The following is an 18,061-nucleotide window of genomic DNA, read 5'->3' on the forward strand; positions in this document are numbered from 1 at the left end:
AACTAATTAACTTGAAACACCTTCGTCTTATTAAATATCAACAAGTAACGCTCGACTATTCGAAAAGTTGTCACAAGTGTGTTTCATTGAGTATAATAATGCTTACCTATATGAATACATAAAATTGTCCCAAAAGATACAAGGCTGTTATTCAGATGTTTTATCGAGTTAATCACTCCTTTATTATTATAAAATGCATAAAATTGTTCAAAAAAGGCACAAACCCTTCAGTAGTTACGGAGATATTTACTTAACCAAGAATTTCTAAGTAGATAAAGGGCATAATTAAGCAAAAAAGCAAAACTAGGGCCAATCATGTTAGATAATCACAGAGAACAAGTGAGTGAAGTTTTCAAGCCATTCCCTTCAGAAGTTATGGAGATACCAGCTTGCACGCAAAAACTTAACTAAGAATTTCTAAGTAGAAAAAGTGGCATAATTATGCAAAAAAGCAAATCAGAGATATTGGACTTGTGCCAATGAGTGAAGTTTCGATTCATTCCCTTCCGTAGTTATTGAGATACCAGCTTACACGCAAAAACTTAACTAAGAATTTCTAAGTCGAAAAAGGGGCAAGATTATCCAAAAAAGCAAATCAGAGTTATGGGACTTATTCCAATCAAGTTAGATAATCACAGAGAACATGTGTGTTAAGTTTCAAGCCATCCCCTTCAGTAGTTATGGAGATACCAGCTTGCACGCAAAAACTTAACCAAGAATTTCTAAGTCGAAAAAGTGGCATAATTATGTAAAAAGACAAATCAGAGTTATGGGAATTGTGCAAATCATGTTAGATAATCACAGAGAACAAGTGTGTGAATTTTCAAGCCATTCCCTTTAGTAGTTATGGAGATACCAGCTTGCATGCAAAAACTTAACCACAGGGACGCCGACGCCGACAAAAGGGTGACTGCATTAGCTCGACTATTCTGCGAATAGTCGAGCTAAAAACCATTGACAAGATTTCAATTATATTTGTATGAAAATTTTACAATATTTTCAAAAGACTAAAATGGATGTTTAAACTTTCTTGTTTAAAAGAAGAAAAAACAAGAGCTGTCACCCAAGTGACGAATGCCTCAGAAAAGGTTTCTTTAACATGTAGGTATAATGGAAGAAAAAGAGAATGAAAGGTCTTAATTGCTGAATATTGTTCTTTGTATTATTGTACCTGTAATCTCTAATTGTGATAGCATGAACCTTCAAAATATAAGTGTGACCTTGACCTTTGAAGAAGAGACGTGGTTCCTGGAAGCGGGAAAATGTTGTAATGAGATAGACATTTGTGCAATATTATTTCAAAATCACTCTATGCATGACAAAGTTACAGTCTGAACATGATTGTTGTGTAAAGGGGATGTACGGGGGACGCAAGGACGGACAGACGGTCATGAGCCTTAGCCGCGACACAGTGTCGTGATGTGGTAGACTTTAATTTTAAAATCCTTCCGTGCATGACAAAGTTACAGTCCGGACATGAATGTGTATCTTCAAACTATTCTCTAGATAATTAGTACCTCCATACTATAAGTGTGACCTTGACCTTGAAAGTAGGGACATGGGTCTTTGTTGTGAAAGTTACAGTCCGGACACAAATGTTGTGTACCTATAAATTCTTTATTGTGATAATATGAAACTTTCCAAATGTTAGTGTGACCTTGACCTTTGAGTAGAGACATAATTCTTGGACGCGACACATCATTTTGAATGTGCTAGACATTTATGCCTAGTTATTTTACATGACCAAAGTTACAGTCCAGACACGAATGTGTGTATCTATTTACTCTAATTGCGATAATGTGAAACTTCAAAATGATAGTGTGACCTTGACCTTTGAGGAAGGGACGTGGTTCTTGGACGCAACACATCGTCTTGATGTGGTTGGTTGACATTTGTGCTAAGTTATTTCAAATTCCCTCAATGTAAGACAAAGTTACAGTCCGGACACGAATGAAGTTGGGACACACGGACGTCCGGCCGAATTGGGATAAGAGACCATTTCTATTGTTATTTTCCAATGGCCCCTTTCTCTATTGTTACGGAATAAAGTCTATTGTGTTTACAGTTAGATGGTCCCCTATCCCTTTCTGGTAGTGCAGACAAACAGACGGTCGGACATACAGTGTGATTATAATATGCCTCCCTTCGGGGAGCATAAAAATATCAAAATTAAGGAATTGAATAAAGATTACATCATATTCCTGGGTAGGTATTTTTTAATTGACCCGTGTTTTAGTCTAGCAATTTTTTACTTGTAGATAACTTTTTCAAGTAAAACAATTTGACGAACACTTAATAACATACGTGTATGCGGGTGATTATAAAGACATCCGGATGTTAAGTACTTACGTGAGGTTTGCTTTTTTCAGATAGATAAAATTTCTGGTATAAACTACCCTATGTTAAGTGGGACTACTGATCTTATCTTATCTATAGTTTTAAAAAAAAAATAATTTAAAAACACCTAAAAAAATATACTATAATTTTAAATTCCGCATAATGCATCCCTCCATTTTTTTGCAAATTGATTTAAATTTTACAAAAATTTAAAATTTTCAAATTTAAAAAAATTTTAAAATTTGTTTGCCAAATTTTGTTAAAATGTTTACTTTTGAAAAAAATAAAAAAAGGGAAAAAATATTTTAAAACATTCCTTGTTCGTTTTTTTATTAAAGAACATTTAAAAAAAAAAGGGTGGAAATTTGTTTTTAATATTTGCTAATGGGGGATTACCCCTTTTTTTAATTTGTGCCATTGAATTTAATTTTTCTATTGAATTAAATATTAGTATAATAAAATTAAAAGCAGTGCAAATATTTATGTATCGGTGACAGCATTATGCAATATTCAATTTAAACCTATTTTCAACTTGCTGAAACCGGCAGTCATTTCAATTTAAAAATCCTGTAACACATTTTTTATGGTTTTATGTCATGAATATGATGCCCAAATTAAGATTTATCAATTTTGTAAGTTCCAAAATGCATTATTTATAAAGATATTACCGAATTTAACATATCATGTAAATAAAGGGAGGTAATAAAAATGTATTTTCTATAAAGACTAAGTCAATTTTTTTTCAATAATGGATGCATATATTTTAATGATTACATATACATGTAATATGTAAAGATATTTGCAGTACATATTTTACATATTCTTCGATGTTTGAAAATTGTTTTATAAGCATAATTATATAATATTTATACATTTGTAATTTGTAATTTCAAGTGTGGTATACAACCTAAATTACAACATACAGGATCTTTAGTCACTGTTCATCTTTGTATATTTCTGAAACTGCTTATGGACATTTAAAAATGAAAGTTGTACAATATAAATTAATAAATGCAAGTGAGCGTAAATTGTACGTACTTCCCGAGATGAATTGGTTTATTCCGGCAAATTCTTCAGTCGACGGGTTATACCCGCTTGCTTTCAGAGCTATATAAAAATCGACTAAATGATTCTCAGAACATTTTTCAAGTATGTCAAGTAGGATTGTTATACCCTTTCTTCTGGCATGTTGAAGACTTATTTTCAAGAATTCGTTACCACTAATAATCATCTTTGATAAAAGACTGGCAGCAATATCATTTGCATTTTCAAGTTCCCGAAGAAGTAAATATCTCTGTTGGCTGGTGAATTTGAGAAGAGGTTTGCCACCATTTGGTCTTAGACATTTTCCTGTCATTGATCCTTCTAGTTCTGATAAAACTGAAGAAAAAAATGTTTCAAAACGAAGCTTAAAGTCAAAATGTAATAATCATCATAAGATACATGGAATTTTATACCAACGAGTAAAATAATTTTTATTTTTAAATTGATTTTATCTTTACCACATAGCACGCTATATATAAGCTTTAAATTTTCGGGGCGTGAAAGACTGTTTTTATTATAACATTTTGTCCATTGTTTATAAACGTTTGATTTCACTGACTGACGAAAATTATTAGAACTTGCAGATGATGTATTTTCTATGACTCTTTACCAATGTAGTATTGAATTTCTTTGAAAGTATTACACAGCGACCTTCTTTAGCACTTCAGAAAGTGTTGGTCTCTAATTTTAATCTCATAAACCACTATCAATGTATGTTTATACATTTATAACACATTGATGACTTTTATGTAGTTTGTGTATTACCGATTTCCTTTTCGTTTTTTGAAAACATGTATCGTACAAGCTTCTATAATATATTTGTTTACATTGTTTACAATGTAAAATTATTAACAAAATGTTTATAACTTCATTGCCAAACACTGATAATGGTGTGCAGGATAATTTTGTATCCTCTGTAAAAAGTGTGAAAATAATTGCCCTGCAGAAAAAACGTAAAGTTTGTATACTTTGCTGATAATAATATAATGTTATACTCGTAGAAATGAACATTTTCCAAAGCTAAATATCGTAATGACACAGTGACCTTCTTTCGCACTTTAGGAGTGTTTGGTTCCTTATTTCTGTCTCATTAATCACTATTGATATATGTTTATATAACACATTGATGACTCTTTCTTTTTATTTCGGAAAAACATGTATCAATTCATACAAGATACTATCGTATATTTGTTTACATTGTTCAAAACAAAATAAATATCATAAAATGTAACAACGAACAGTAAACACATGACTTTATGTGACTTTATAACCTTTGCTATGTACAGTTTAGATCCAAAATTTATACAGTCAGTTTATTGCATATAATTAGCTATGTATTGCAGGTTTATTCCTATCGTCTTTTATAACTGTTACTCGGAATTTGTACACAAGACTTTAAAAGTATGTATATTTTGATTTTATAGTTTCCAAATGAATTCAAAATCACGAAAAAATAGAGTCAAACACTTTTCAGTGTGATAAGCTTATGAAACACATGATTTTACAAACCTGTTTTATCGTTTAAAGTTACGCTCTGTAAGTCAATCATCTTCAGAATGTAATAAATTCCTCGGTCGTGTAGATACTGTTTAAAGCCTTCAAGCAATTTTGGGCTAGTCAACACCTTAGATTTAATAATGTATAAATAAAAACGGGATTTGCTTACAAATGGAATGTAAAACTAAATAAGGGCATAGAAGGTGAAGATAGGAATTATAGCCATGATTTTCTTAATTTGATATAATATAGAAGGAAAATAATAAATTTCATATACATTTTATTATTGTCTTTTATTAACAAGTTTTGGAATAAAATGGATTACTCTCATTGTGATACATGTACTATTTTAAAGTTGATTATAAACATACCGTTGCGATAAATATGTCAGCATTTCTTTTACGGTTAATGCGAAAATGTTCCCTATGATGAGTAAACAAACCCTTTCTGGACAGGACATCCATCATATCTTCTAGCATGCAATTTTTTCTGAGAAACAGAACGGACTTCATTATACGGACTTTGTCGGCTAAAAATGTCTTCTCTTCATCTAAACCAAAAATAAATGTTGCAATATCTTATTTATAAAAAATAACAACAAAAAAACAACATTTTTACCATATAAACATTGAACGCACATGATGATTATTCTTTCCAATCATGGTTCAGTTCAAATATATAAGTGAAACACAAAATGCAATCTTATCCATTACATATATACACCTGGCAATAGTTTAAACACACCTGAAGTTTATAACTGGTTGTGATTGAAATACCTGATAGGTTTGTCATGAGATGACAACTTAATTGAGCTAGGAAATAATAATGTGTAGGTAGCAAAACCAATTTAGTAGTCATAAACCAGTGAAACTATGAGTTTAGTTTATTTTTAACCAAGTTATTAAAGCATAAGCAAATGTTTTGTTTTTACCAAAAATGTAAGTGTTTTTTAAGTAAGGTATTGGAGCGTTTACAAACATTAACTGGTGGATATTTTGGTAAATGTTGACGATTATGTAACCTAAAATGACATTATGTAGCCAAATTGTTATCAAAAAAACTTGTGTAACCACCACGTGCCCAAATGATAGCTCGAACACTTCTCCTCATACTACCAGTAAGGCGTCTAATTGTAAATGTTGCCTTTCTTAATGCAGAGCTTGTTCCAGATGTTGCGTTGCAGGTTGACAACAGGTGGTTCGTACCATTGCCCAAATGAAATTTAAATTTTCCGTTATGGTCATGTCAAAATTGAGACAAAAAGCCGAGTGTGCTTACTTTATTTTTAGGTATATATATTGATAACATGTAAAATAATAGAAGAAGAAATTTGCAAGCTTCATTATGTAAGGTTCATTATGAATTGAATCACATATGATCCAAAAGCATTACATTACAACAAATAAAAAAATACTATCAACAAGCAATTATCATAGTATTGCAAGCAATCCATAAGTCCCCTACCGGTTAGAACCCCTTCAACATTCTGAAGGGCCATTGGCCATTCACTAGTGTTGCAATTTTTCTCTATTTTAAGTAAATTTGTTGGAAAAGTTCTTTAAAAGTGATCACAAGAAACAGTTTTTATGAACAGACAGACAGACGGACTGAAGGACACTCTTAAACATCCCTGTTACCAAAATATAACATTTTTAAAAGCAAAATTCCTAAAGAGGAGATAACTCTTGAATTAAAGATACCATTTCATAAAAAATTTCAGCTCTTTTTGACTAATCACAAATATTGTTATATTTGCCATGTTTTAAGCCTATTTGTTGCCAAGGCAACCAATATTTTTTCACAATAGGAAGAACAGATAAGACATGCATAATCTCAAGACTGCCATCTACCCATATTACAAGTTTCATAAAAATATTTCCAGTACTTTTTGGGTTATCACTGGATTCAGTTTATGTGTAAAATTTGCCATATTTTTAGTCTATGTGTTGCCATAGCAACAAGAATTTTCAACATAGGAAGAAAAGAAAAAGACGTGCATAATCTCCAGACTGCCATCTACCCATATTACAAGTTTCATAAAAAATATTTCTATTACTTTTTGCGTTAACACTGGATCCAGTTTATGTGTAAAATTTGCCATATTTTCAGTCTATTTGTTACCATAGCAACCAGAATTTTCAACATAAGAAGAAACGAAAAAGACGTGCATAATCTCCAGACTGCCATCTACCCATATTTCAAGTTTAATAAAAATATTTTCAGTACTTTTGCGTTATCACTGAATCCAGTTTAAGTGTAAAATTTGCCATATTTTCAGCCTATTTGTTGCCATAGCAACCAGAATTTTCAACATAGGAAGAAAAGAAAAAGACGTGCATAATCTCCATACTGCCATCTATCCATATATGAAGTTTCATAAAAATATTTTCAGTACTTTTCAAGTTATCGCGGGATCCAGTTTTGTGGACTGACGGACTGACTGACTGACAGACAGACAGACGGACGGACGGAGGGTAAACCTTAAGTCCCCTCCGGTAAACCGGTAGGGGACTAATCAAATCATTCATGGTAAGATGGCAAATTATGGAATATACATGTATTGCACAAAAATATAATTTCTTTAAATACATAACGCTGCTGAGAGTGTTTCCTAAATAAAAGCTTAAGATTAAACATATCAGTGTATTTAACAGAAAGAAAATGACTGGACAATTAACAAACTTAATGTCGCACAGAAATACATACTTTGATCCTTTGTCTAAAAGAAAGGTAGAAACCTGAACAATCACTTAAAATGCTTTGTCCGAAATGACTGATCAGCAGTTTTAATGGCTTACAGAAGGATGAAAACTTAACTTACGAACATTTTAATTTGTAACATAACGACAAAAGGAAAAAAACACTTGACTGATCAGCATCTTACACTAGGATTAAAACTTAACTAACTAGCATTTTAATTTGTAACATAACGACAAATATCTGACAAATAAATGTATTATTTTTTATCAAAAGGGAAACACCTAACTATTCGTCACTTTTATGCGATAGCATTAGAATAGAGACTAAACCTAAAGGCGTATTAAATGATCAACAGATGGAAATAGACAAGAAATGTCAGGAATATCAGTCAGGCTTATCTATTGTTTACACAGGTGCTAGAAAAACCTGTCTTATGTAAGACGTATCGCGTGCTTTAATTGACGTCATCACCATGCGCTTTTTATGAATGAATTGCATTCTTAGGATGACGTCATTTAGCTGTTATGGATGAAGTTGTAAATTCATACGCTCCTATAAGAAAATAGTGCTCAATATGATACCAGGTTTGAAATATCTTTTCAAAATATCATTACTATATAATATGCAAGAAAAGTAATCAAACACTTGATGTCGCCACAGACAGAAATATCTAGCTCTCGGGTAACTGTAAAGTGGAAACTCGGCAGAGCCTCGTTACCGCCGAAAAAATTATCCTCGAGCTAGATTATAAGAATCTTACACCGGCTGCCGGTACAGACCGGAATATCTAGCTCGAGGGTAACTGTTTACGGCGGTTACGAGGCTCTGCCGAGTTTCCGCTAAACAGTTACCCGAGAGCTAGATATTCCCGTCTGTACCAACAGCCGGTGTTTGATTCTTTTTCTTGCATATTACATGTCAATTATTTTCGGAACAGAAATTATGAAAACTGATATTCTCATTACGCACTTTTTTATAGTAGCGTATGAACTTACAACTTCATTCATAACGGAAAAATGACGTCATCCTAAGAACACGATTCATTCATAAAAGGCGCGCGTCAATGACGTCATTTAAAGCACGCGACTTGTCTTACATGGGGGTGTAAGACAGAGTTTTCTAGCACCGGTGTAAACGGTAGATAATCCTGTCTGAGATGCAAGAAATTCCGGTCTGTACCGGCAGGCGGTTTAAGATTTTTAAAACATGCCTCGTTCGAAGAATAGATTCTTAAATAATTAAAATTTCTTCTCCTCAACAGAATGATAAACTTTTTAGCTGTCAATACATTCTCTGTATTAAAGGAAGATAAAGGCTGGAATAACAAGCATATATTTCAGATAACAGACGGCTGAAGATTTTAATATGAAGTACATTAAATACCTAACTGAAAAATAGACGTTCATTCGTTGTCTTAAAAAAGACTCAATGCGTAAACAAGCAGAAATTTCAATGTCTGACAATCAACATACAATATATGTAACAGGATGAAACTTGACCAATCGCTTTATTTTTTGTCGAAATGAGGATAGAGAATTGACCAATTAGCATATTTAATGCCTTATATTAGGTAGAAACTATACTTAAATCTGCATATTTAAAGTGAATTGGTCTATAAAAAAAGGTCTTAAATAGCATAAATAATGATGATAGTATATAATTTGCAGGTAAACCACCACGTTTCATATTCAATAGATTATTCAGTCGATTCTATCAAATATCTTTTGTTTATTTGTACGTACCCGACAGTGAGTGTAAATCATCCTTTGATGTCATCGCATACATACTCTCCGTCGTTTTATTCTCTTTAGCAACTGTAATTGCGCTGGAAACTTTTAAATTAGAAGTATTTTACTCATTTGAAACAGAAATATAAACTGATGTTTTCATTCTATATATTTGTAAAATTATTTGAATTTTCATCTTAAATATTTGCCCCGCATGACATTAAAATTACATGTACTTTCAAATGAGACAAATATTGCTATTTTGAAAACTGATTGAGAAGTAATATTCAAAACCTGAATCTTCTAAAGCTTCCAGCATATCACCGACATCCATAGATGCTTTGAGTTTAATTTCACTGCCATGATGACGTGAGAGTGAGTCAGCAACCTTCTTCAAACTGTCCGAGAATTGCTTTCCTTGGAATGATTGTAGCATTTGAGGTAAAGCTTCCTCAGATTGTAATTCAATATTCAGAGACAGAGATGTTTCGCTTTGATTAGTAAGCTGCTTTCCTTTGTTTACACCATGTGATGCCATTGCTATTGCCTTGTTTTCGTGAATATTGTCTTCAGATGATACTTCAACGACATGTCGTCGCCCTTCCTCTTCATTTGTGAGTGTTTCTTAAAATAGATTGGTTGATGAAGAAGTACACAAAATATATTTTGAAAAGGCAATTCCGTATTTGATAAATCTTTTTGATGAAATCAAAAATTAAATACATTGCATTAAGTTAGTTAATACGGACAAGGCAAAAACCTTGCAACATACACTAAATCTATATACAAGTATATTTAATACGTTCGTTACAGAAATAATTATTTTGAATAAAACTGCACAAAAAAATGCTAGGATGATTTTTAACTAATATAAACTGAAATGAAGTAAGAAATTAACATTAATTTATCTTTATAATTTATCTTTCTTTGTCTACATTACAAATGTAGAAAGCACAAAGTTAGTAAGAATAAGATTTATGTAAGTTTTCATGTACTCACTAATCATGCCAATCAATACCGATTGCAAACTCTCAGATGTAACTTCGGATGTAATTGATATCGGATTTTTTGGCTTAAAGAAGCTATGAAGGGAATTTGATAAGTCACGTAAATAGCATGTGTACTCCTGACTTTCTACCTTATCAAGAAAATTTAGGAAGCTTTCATAGTCATCGCACTCAAAAAACAAAATGATGCACTTTCTTTTACATCCTTTGAATACAACATCTTTATTGCTCTCTAAATAGCTAAGCATTGTCTTAACATTTTCTTCAATTTCCTGAAATCCACAATCTTCACTTGCCATGCTTTCAGCATGATTGAATATCGACTCAAGAGTATGTTCACAAAGACTTATCCAGTTTGCAGAAGGACCACCGATAACCAATTCTGTTTCCACACAAACTGTAAATATAATAAAAAAAGTAACCTTTCTATGAAATTATAGATTTTCGTGAGCTTTATATGTTAATTAAAACTTGAAATCTAAGAACTGACACTGAAAGATTTTCAGTGTTTACACTCTTTGTACCTACTCTAGAGGAATTTTACTCATAAGAATATGTTTGTTAATTTTTGGGCTAGACATGTGTATGATCTAAAAAAATAAATAGATACCTTCAAAAGTGTGCTAATTGTACAAATATTATCAGTACTTAATCAAAAGAATATTTTAATTTTAACGGTAAGGCGTTTCTGCTTTGCTTCCAAAATCTCAGCGACTTTGTAAAGTTAAGTACATTTGCCACTAGCAAGGTTGAATAAAGTCAAGGCTAGTCATTCCCTGACAGTGTAAAACAAATCATGTCTTAAATTTATTGTAAAAACAACAAGAGCCACCGCCGGGCGGGGCAACGCTCGACTTTTTACTTTTTCTAAACGCAAACATAGAAAAGTTTGAACATATCTTAACATTTCCTTTTTATAAATTTAGTTGGTCTGTCTTGTCACATTAGTTTTGTTTATCTATTTTGTATATATATATGAATAGAAACACGCAATTCTAAAAATAGAAACATTACGCAATTTCTAAAAATAGAAACATTACATAATTTCTAAAAATAGAAACATTACGCAATTCTATAAATAGAAACCCTATAAATAGAAACATTACGCAATTCTATAAATAGAAACATTACGAAATTCTATAAATAGAAACATTACGCAATTCTATAAATAGAAACATTACGCAATTCTATCAATAGAAACATTACGCAATTCTATAAATAGAAGCATTACGCAATTTCTAAAAATAAAAACATTACGCAATTTCTAAAAATAGAAACATTGCGCAATTTCTAAAAATAGAAACATTACGCAATTTCTAAAAATAGAAACCCTATCAATAGAAACATTACGCAATTCTATAAAAAGAAACATTACGCAATATCTAAAAATAGAAACATTACGCAATTTCTAAAAATAGAAACATTACGCAATTTTTAATAGAAACATTACACAATTCTATAAATAGAAACATTACTTTACGCAATTCTATAAATAGAAACATAACGCAATTCTATAAATAGAAACATTACGCAATTTCTAAAAATAGAAACAGTACGCAATTTCTAAAAATAGAAACATTACGCAATATCTAAAAATAGAAACATTACGCAATTTCTAAAAATAAAAACATAACGCAATTTCTAAAAATAGAAACATTACACAATTTCTAAAAGTAGAAACATTACGCAATATCTTAAAATAGAAACAAAGTTACAGCCAATAATAGCCAAAAAAATGAATATTTCAATAATTTGACCTTCAAAGTCAAGGTCATTTATGCGTGAAGGTCAAGGTCTGTTTAGTTATGTTTAAGGAATATCCCTGAAGATAATTATGTTCAAGTTTGAAGACAATCCATTCAAAAATAACAAAGTTACAGCCAATAATAGCCAAAAAAAAATGAAAATTTCAAAAATTTAACCTTGAAGGTCAAGGTCATTTATGTATGAAGGTCAAGGTTAGTGTGGTCTACTGAAAGTTCTTGTCCCAAGGATTGTTGTGGCCAAGTATGAAGACAATACACCAAGAAATAAAAAAGTTATGATCCAGGTACAAGTTTGCGGACGGGAACGGCAACGGGAACGGCAACGGCAACGCCGACCCGACTATAACAATACCTCTACTTTTTTTTTCAAAAAAAAAAAAAAAAAAGTCGAGCTAAAAACACGATATAAAAAATCATTTACACACCTTTTAGCTTCTTTTGACATGACTGGCTAAATCCATTCAATGTTTGTAAAGATGGTCTTACGACTGCAATAATGATAAAATATAAAACATACCACTAAATCAAAATAAATATAACATTCTTAAAGGTAAACCTTCAGAAAAATCTAATATAGATTTAACAGCTTGCAAGTAAGTATATGTACTTGATGTATTTAGGACGTTTTCGGGAGTTTTCATATAGACATATAGGCAAAATGAAAACTATTCAATATAATGTCTTTAAACTTGGCATGTTGTTAGAATATGATAACAGAAAATTCTAAACGGAAACAAAATGGGGTCACCATTCACATTTTCGAGTTTTCTGCCCTTTGAATTGGGCTTTTTCGTTAAATTCAAGGCAGGTAATGAAGGGAAACAATACAACTTATACATCCTTAAATGAATTCTTGCTTTTACTTCTGGATTATGTTTTTCTTTTTATTGTTGAGTACAATACATAATAAAATACAATTCCTTATCACAGGAGCTCTCCATTTAAAAAGAAATTGAAATAAAAAAAAAAAAAAAAAAACAACAAACAAACAAACAAAACAACTATTCTAGGTTAAGTGAAAGAAAAAAAAATTGACAAAAAATTTCTTTCTTATATACCATTTACTAAGAAAAGGTCACCTAGTCGCCGTATCACTATGGAGCTTTACTAGGACACGCTGTGGAACAACCACAGTGTCAAGTTCTGTAACAATACAGGCTACTTTGCTAGTCTTTACACATAATGCATTTAGAAAATTGTTAGCATTCTTCTTCTACCTTATGTACAATTTTAAAGGACTTACATTTTAACTCGGACACTCCAATTTGTTAAAATCTTGCAAAATTCCGTTGACGGTCGGCCATTTTGTCGAAAACGAAAGTACAAAATCTACATCGTGCTGTTCCGCTCTCCTGGTTTCCTTAGGGCCCGTCCATAACTTCATCAGCATCAATTTATCAGCTCAATTTTTTTTTTTTCACATTTTCCATTATTTAAAAGAATGTATACATTTCAATTTCATTTACTCCATTGTTTTTAGCTAAATGCATCATTTTCCCGCTTTTGTTATTCACATATTTTACAGAAGTATGATAGTATTGCAAAGACAAAGGTATAAATCCTGGGCAATCTTAATTAGACATTTTAGTAAAAGTTGTGCCTGATTAAATATTGAAAGAGCCATTTATGTAGCTTAACTAAATGTGACATGTAAGGTGTAGACGCGGCCTACGTTCTTTTTTATTTTTATTTATTTATTTTTTTTTTGCTCGTCTGTGTATCAGCGTATTGATTTGTTCCTTTGACCAAGACATTGTAAACATTTACTGAAATTCAACGGTCACATACACTGAATCAACAACAAAAGTCAGAAAATAATAAAGATAACAGCACTACCACGCATTCGGGCACATGTCTTGTGTCAAACTGGTGTTATCAGTGTCTTGACAGCCAAAAACTTGTAGAAAAATAGAACCTGTTCTAATTTTCTTGCATGAAATTATCTTTATGTATGTCACATATTTCTCTTAATAAAACGTTCAAGAAGGGTGTCTACATTTTCCAATACAAGAGAATATGATACTTGCATTCAAGATATGGATAGGTGTAGACGCGGCCTAATACTACGTCCGCAGAACAGTAGACAACGGTAACCATCAATTTATTGGTTACTATTGTCTTTTGTTCAGCGAACGTAGTCCTAGGTTACCAGGACAGCGGAACAATACGGTAAATGTTTTGTACGTTCGTTTTCGACAAAATGGCCGATAATCACTGGTGTTTTGCAAAAATTTTAACAAGTTGGAGTGTCCGAGTTTAAATATAGGTTATTTATGATTGTATGTGAGGTAGAAGGAGAATGTTGTGAGTAGCAAAATAGCTTGTATTGTTACAGAACTCGACATTGTGGTTGTTTCACAGCGTGTCCTAGGGCGTGTTATATGGGCACCAAGACTGGACGAACACCTGTGTTCCTTATATCGTTTCTGTTAACTTTTTCAATTAAAATTCTTAAAAATAGGCCATTTTTTAAAACAAATAATACACAGGTAAAAGGAGGAAGTGAAAAAACCTATCCACTGTTAATTCGTTTCTGAAAATTTCATATCGATGAAAACTAAGGTTAACTTCATGAAAATAAAGAAATAAATGTATTGTTTCCCTTCTTTGTAAATTATCTGCCCATGAATTTAACAAAAAAATCCAATACTAGGGCAGATAACTTGAAAATGAGAACGTGGCCCCATTTTTTCCATTTAAAATGTTTCTGTTATCATATTCTAACAACATGCCAAGTTTAAAGAAATTCTATTGACCAGTTTTCATTTTCATTTTCATTTCAGTTTTCATATGAACTCTCCTAAAACGTCCTTAAGAGGTATTCCTAATCAAATGTTGAAAGCCTTTCCTATATACTAAAATGTAGAAGGAAAAGCTTTGAAACGTAATAAATTTAATCCTAGCACTACAAGGCACATTTTACCTTTCGACCTTGTATAACTCTTGTTACCTGTAATCTGTTACACATTTATTGATTTGAACATACTTTCATTTATCGCGTCTTTATAGCTACTAGGATAGTTGAAAATATTTCGATAATGAAATAAACTTTATTTTTGATAATATTAAAGAAAAATATAAACACATGCTTTTAAAGTGGGAAATATTTTATGAGAAAAATTAAAAACGTCAGTTGAAGTTCTATTTTGCTTTTTATTATGAATTTTGCATAATTATGCGGACAATAAATAAAGATGGCCATTAGTTCAATTGTGGCTCAAATGTAAATAAAGATCATATTTGAAGCTTCTTTCCGATCTTGGTCCTCAAGCAAGATACGTGCCCAGTGCCCATTAGTAGAAGGCAGTCATTTTATAGACGTCTTTTTAAGCCTTTTCACCCCCCCCCCCCACTTTTTTGAGGCCTCAAATAGTGAAAAAAATGCCCTATTTAGACCCCAAACATTTGTTTTCGTTACCGAAATGATGTTTAGAGACGTGATCACTTTCCCTTTCAAATAGATACATCAAGGGGGTGCCAGAGGGGGGATCTGCCCCCTTCTGTTTTGGAATCTGAAGGAGGTCGGTAGAGTCCAAGAAAATTTTGGACTTGTAACAGGCTAAAATTGGCCTCAAGTCGACCTTAAGGTAACGTGTAACCAACGCCGAAAGCTTTTGACTCTATCTCAATCCATCGAGAAGTTGGGCTCTATCTCAACCCATCGAGAAGTTGCAGCACTTTAAAATCAGTTTTAATGGAAAAATCAACGCAAAATAGTAATTTTTGCCACCACGTTGCCATGTTAACAGGTTATTTAAGATAGAGTATGCTGTTACAAAAACCATGGTCCAGTCAACATTTGTGCCAAGTTTGAACAGTATTGAAGCCTTTCTTATACATGTAATTTCATAGCAATTTGAACTTGTTACAGGAGCCTTTTAATGAAAACAGTCATTTTTCAAAAAATGCTGATAAAGTTATTGTTATTTTATTAAAAAATTAAAACAAACATGTAACTGAAAAATTATATAAATTTACATTTGAAGTTTATTCTTAAGTTTTTAAGTATTAAAAATGTTATAATACCATCTAATTGTTCTGAAGTAAACTGTTTGATGTAGTTTGAACAACGTTGTTGTACTGATATATCAAACGTTGACGCTAATGTTGTAATGATGTCATCTAATTGTTCTTTCACATCTTCATATTCCTTTTCATCTAGAGCAGCAGTTGTGCAGTGCATATAAATATCATTTCTTATATCTCTTAACGTTCTTAGTTTCTCCTTTTCAACCAATGTAAGGTTTCTCCCAAACACATTTATCAAAACACCAACTGACAGTTGCAAATCCCAGCTGTTGATATCGGCTTTGCCAAATTCGGGATATAATTTCTTGTATTGCTTGTCATGAAACAAATGTTTCAATTTCCGTTCATTAATTTTGAGCAATTCATCAAGGTCATTTTCAGACTTTTGACATTCTCGACTTAAAATTTCTTTTGAAATATATAAGCCACCTTCAATAAGTAATAAAAAGGACCGTAAGAAGTATATGTTTTCTTTAGAAGCCATTAACTTCTGATGATCTTCTTGCTGTATCTTTTTAATTTTTCTGAAAAGAAAGCAAAACTTAAGTTGAATTTCATTTAAAAAAAACTTATCTTCTCCACTTGATAACTACATAAAAGTAGTCTTTGAAAAAAAAAACATTGAGAAACAATTAAAATTTGTATTGATAACTTTTGAATTTTTAATCTGACTAAACATCAAATGTATAGGATGATAAAGGAAAACGTAATTATGCAATATTGTGAAATTGCTAAAACGTCCGTTGACATTTAGATTTGTGAATATGCAATAATTGTTAGAGTTTGTTTTGGGTGTAAAGTTTTCTTTGTTTGACCTTTTCGTTTCCAAAGTTAAAAAACTTCCGTTCTTTATCATAGCTTTTCTATAGGTCGTTTTAAATGATATTGAAAAGATAAATATTTTCAAACGGCATACAAATAAACGTCACGGTACAGCAAACAATAACTATTCAAAATCTGATTTTAAACTTGAACAGCAGATTATTTTTGTAATTTAAGAAGGACGCGACATTCCTTATTAAATTACAAAAATGTGTGTTATAACGCATTTGTCTTATGTATTTTGTTTTCAAAATATATAGAAGGTTTCCTTTATACAAATGTATTTGAATTTAGTCACAGATTATTTTTGTAATTTAAGAAGGACGCGACATTCCTTATTAAATGTCATTATGTGTGTTATAACGCATTTGTCTTATGTATTTTGTTTTCAAAATATATAGAAGGTTTCCTTTATACAAATGTATTTGAATTTAGTCACTTTATATAATTTATTAGAAAACAACTTTATTCGGCTGCTTCGCATACGAGTCTTTTATTAATTAGTCGCATAAATAGATTCTCCTGACACAATTATTGGTTACCTGTTTATTAAGCTACCAGTCATGTGACATTATCAAACGAGTACTGGTATAGTGAATTTCTGTTTCGAATTGCTTCCCCTTTAAGTTCAATAACTGAGCAGATCTAAACCGACATTCGTAGGGGTATTATTTTATTCAGCTGAGTGCAGGTAGCTGACCATTCCTTCGCAACAATTTTACGCGTGCGTAAAACCTCGCTTGTTTCTATGGATACTGTACTTTATGAAAATGTGAAACAAAAACAAGCATTTTACTTACAAGTTATGTCTGCACCGAATTCATCAGGAAAATGATAGTCCTTGATTTTGATATACTTGATTCCAGATTCTAAAATCTTTGAACATTTTTAATTCTAAATATAATATTATTAAAGGCTTTATTGAAATTTTATTTTATGAATTACAATTCGAAATTATATGCGCATGCGTCAGCCGTGCTCTCTATTTTATATCTAAAGTCTGTCATTTGGACTTTAATTCCGTGTTGAGTAAATTGTTTATCAACTTACTCGTACATGTGTTATAAAAATAAAGAGTACAGTGAAGTTAAAATGAATAATAAAGAACATATAGCGGAAATAAATACAATCA

At 31.5% G+C, this 18,061-nt stretch overlaps 1 protein-coding gene across 1 annotated transcript; it reads right to left on the bottom strand.

Annotated features, from left to right (window-relative positions):
• Positions 1–3,282: 3,282 nt before the first annotated feature.
• Positions 3,283–16,625, bottom strand: LOC132728513 (uncharacterized). Its single transcript, XM_060714153.1, has 8 exons — positions 16,105–16,625; positions 12,504–12,566; positions 10,305–10,709; positions 9,600–9,929; positions 9,321–9,410; positions 5,250–5,428; positions 4,891–5,005; positions 3,283–3,717 (listed from the first exon to the last, which is right to left on the bottom strand). The coding sequence occupies exons 1-8, from the start codon at positions 16,589–16,591 to the stop codon at positions 3,305–3,307; spliced, it is 2,082 nt and encodes a 693-aa protein (XP_060570136.1). The 5' UTR covers positions 16,592–16,625; the 3' UTR covers positions 3,283–3,304.
• Positions 16,626–18,061: the final 1,436 nt, after the last annotated feature.

The sequence above is a fragment of the Ruditapes philippinarum genome, unplaced genomic scaffold (assembly GCF_026571515.1).
Source record: "Ruditapes philippinarum isolate M1 unplaced genomic scaffold, ASM2657151v2 ctg4802_1_1_1_1, whole genome shotgun sequence".
Taxonomy (NCBI): domain Eukaryota; kingdom Metazoa; phylum Mollusca; class Bivalvia; order Venerida; family Veneridae; genus Ruditapes; species Ruditapes philippinarum.

Coding starts and splice junctions, on each gene's coding strand:
- LOC132728513 (XM_060714153.1), bottom strand. CDS start 16,591: ATGGCTTCTAAAGAAAACATATACTTCTTACGGTCCTTTTTATTACTT. Junction 10,710..12,503: donor ATGTCAAAAGAAGCTAAAAG/GTGTGTAAATGA, acceptor TTATATTTACAG/TTTGTGTGGAAACAGAATTG. Junction 3,718..4,890: donor AACTTTAAACGATAAAACAG/GTTTGTAAAATC, acceptor TTTTTTCTTCAG/TTTTATCAGAACTAGAAGGA.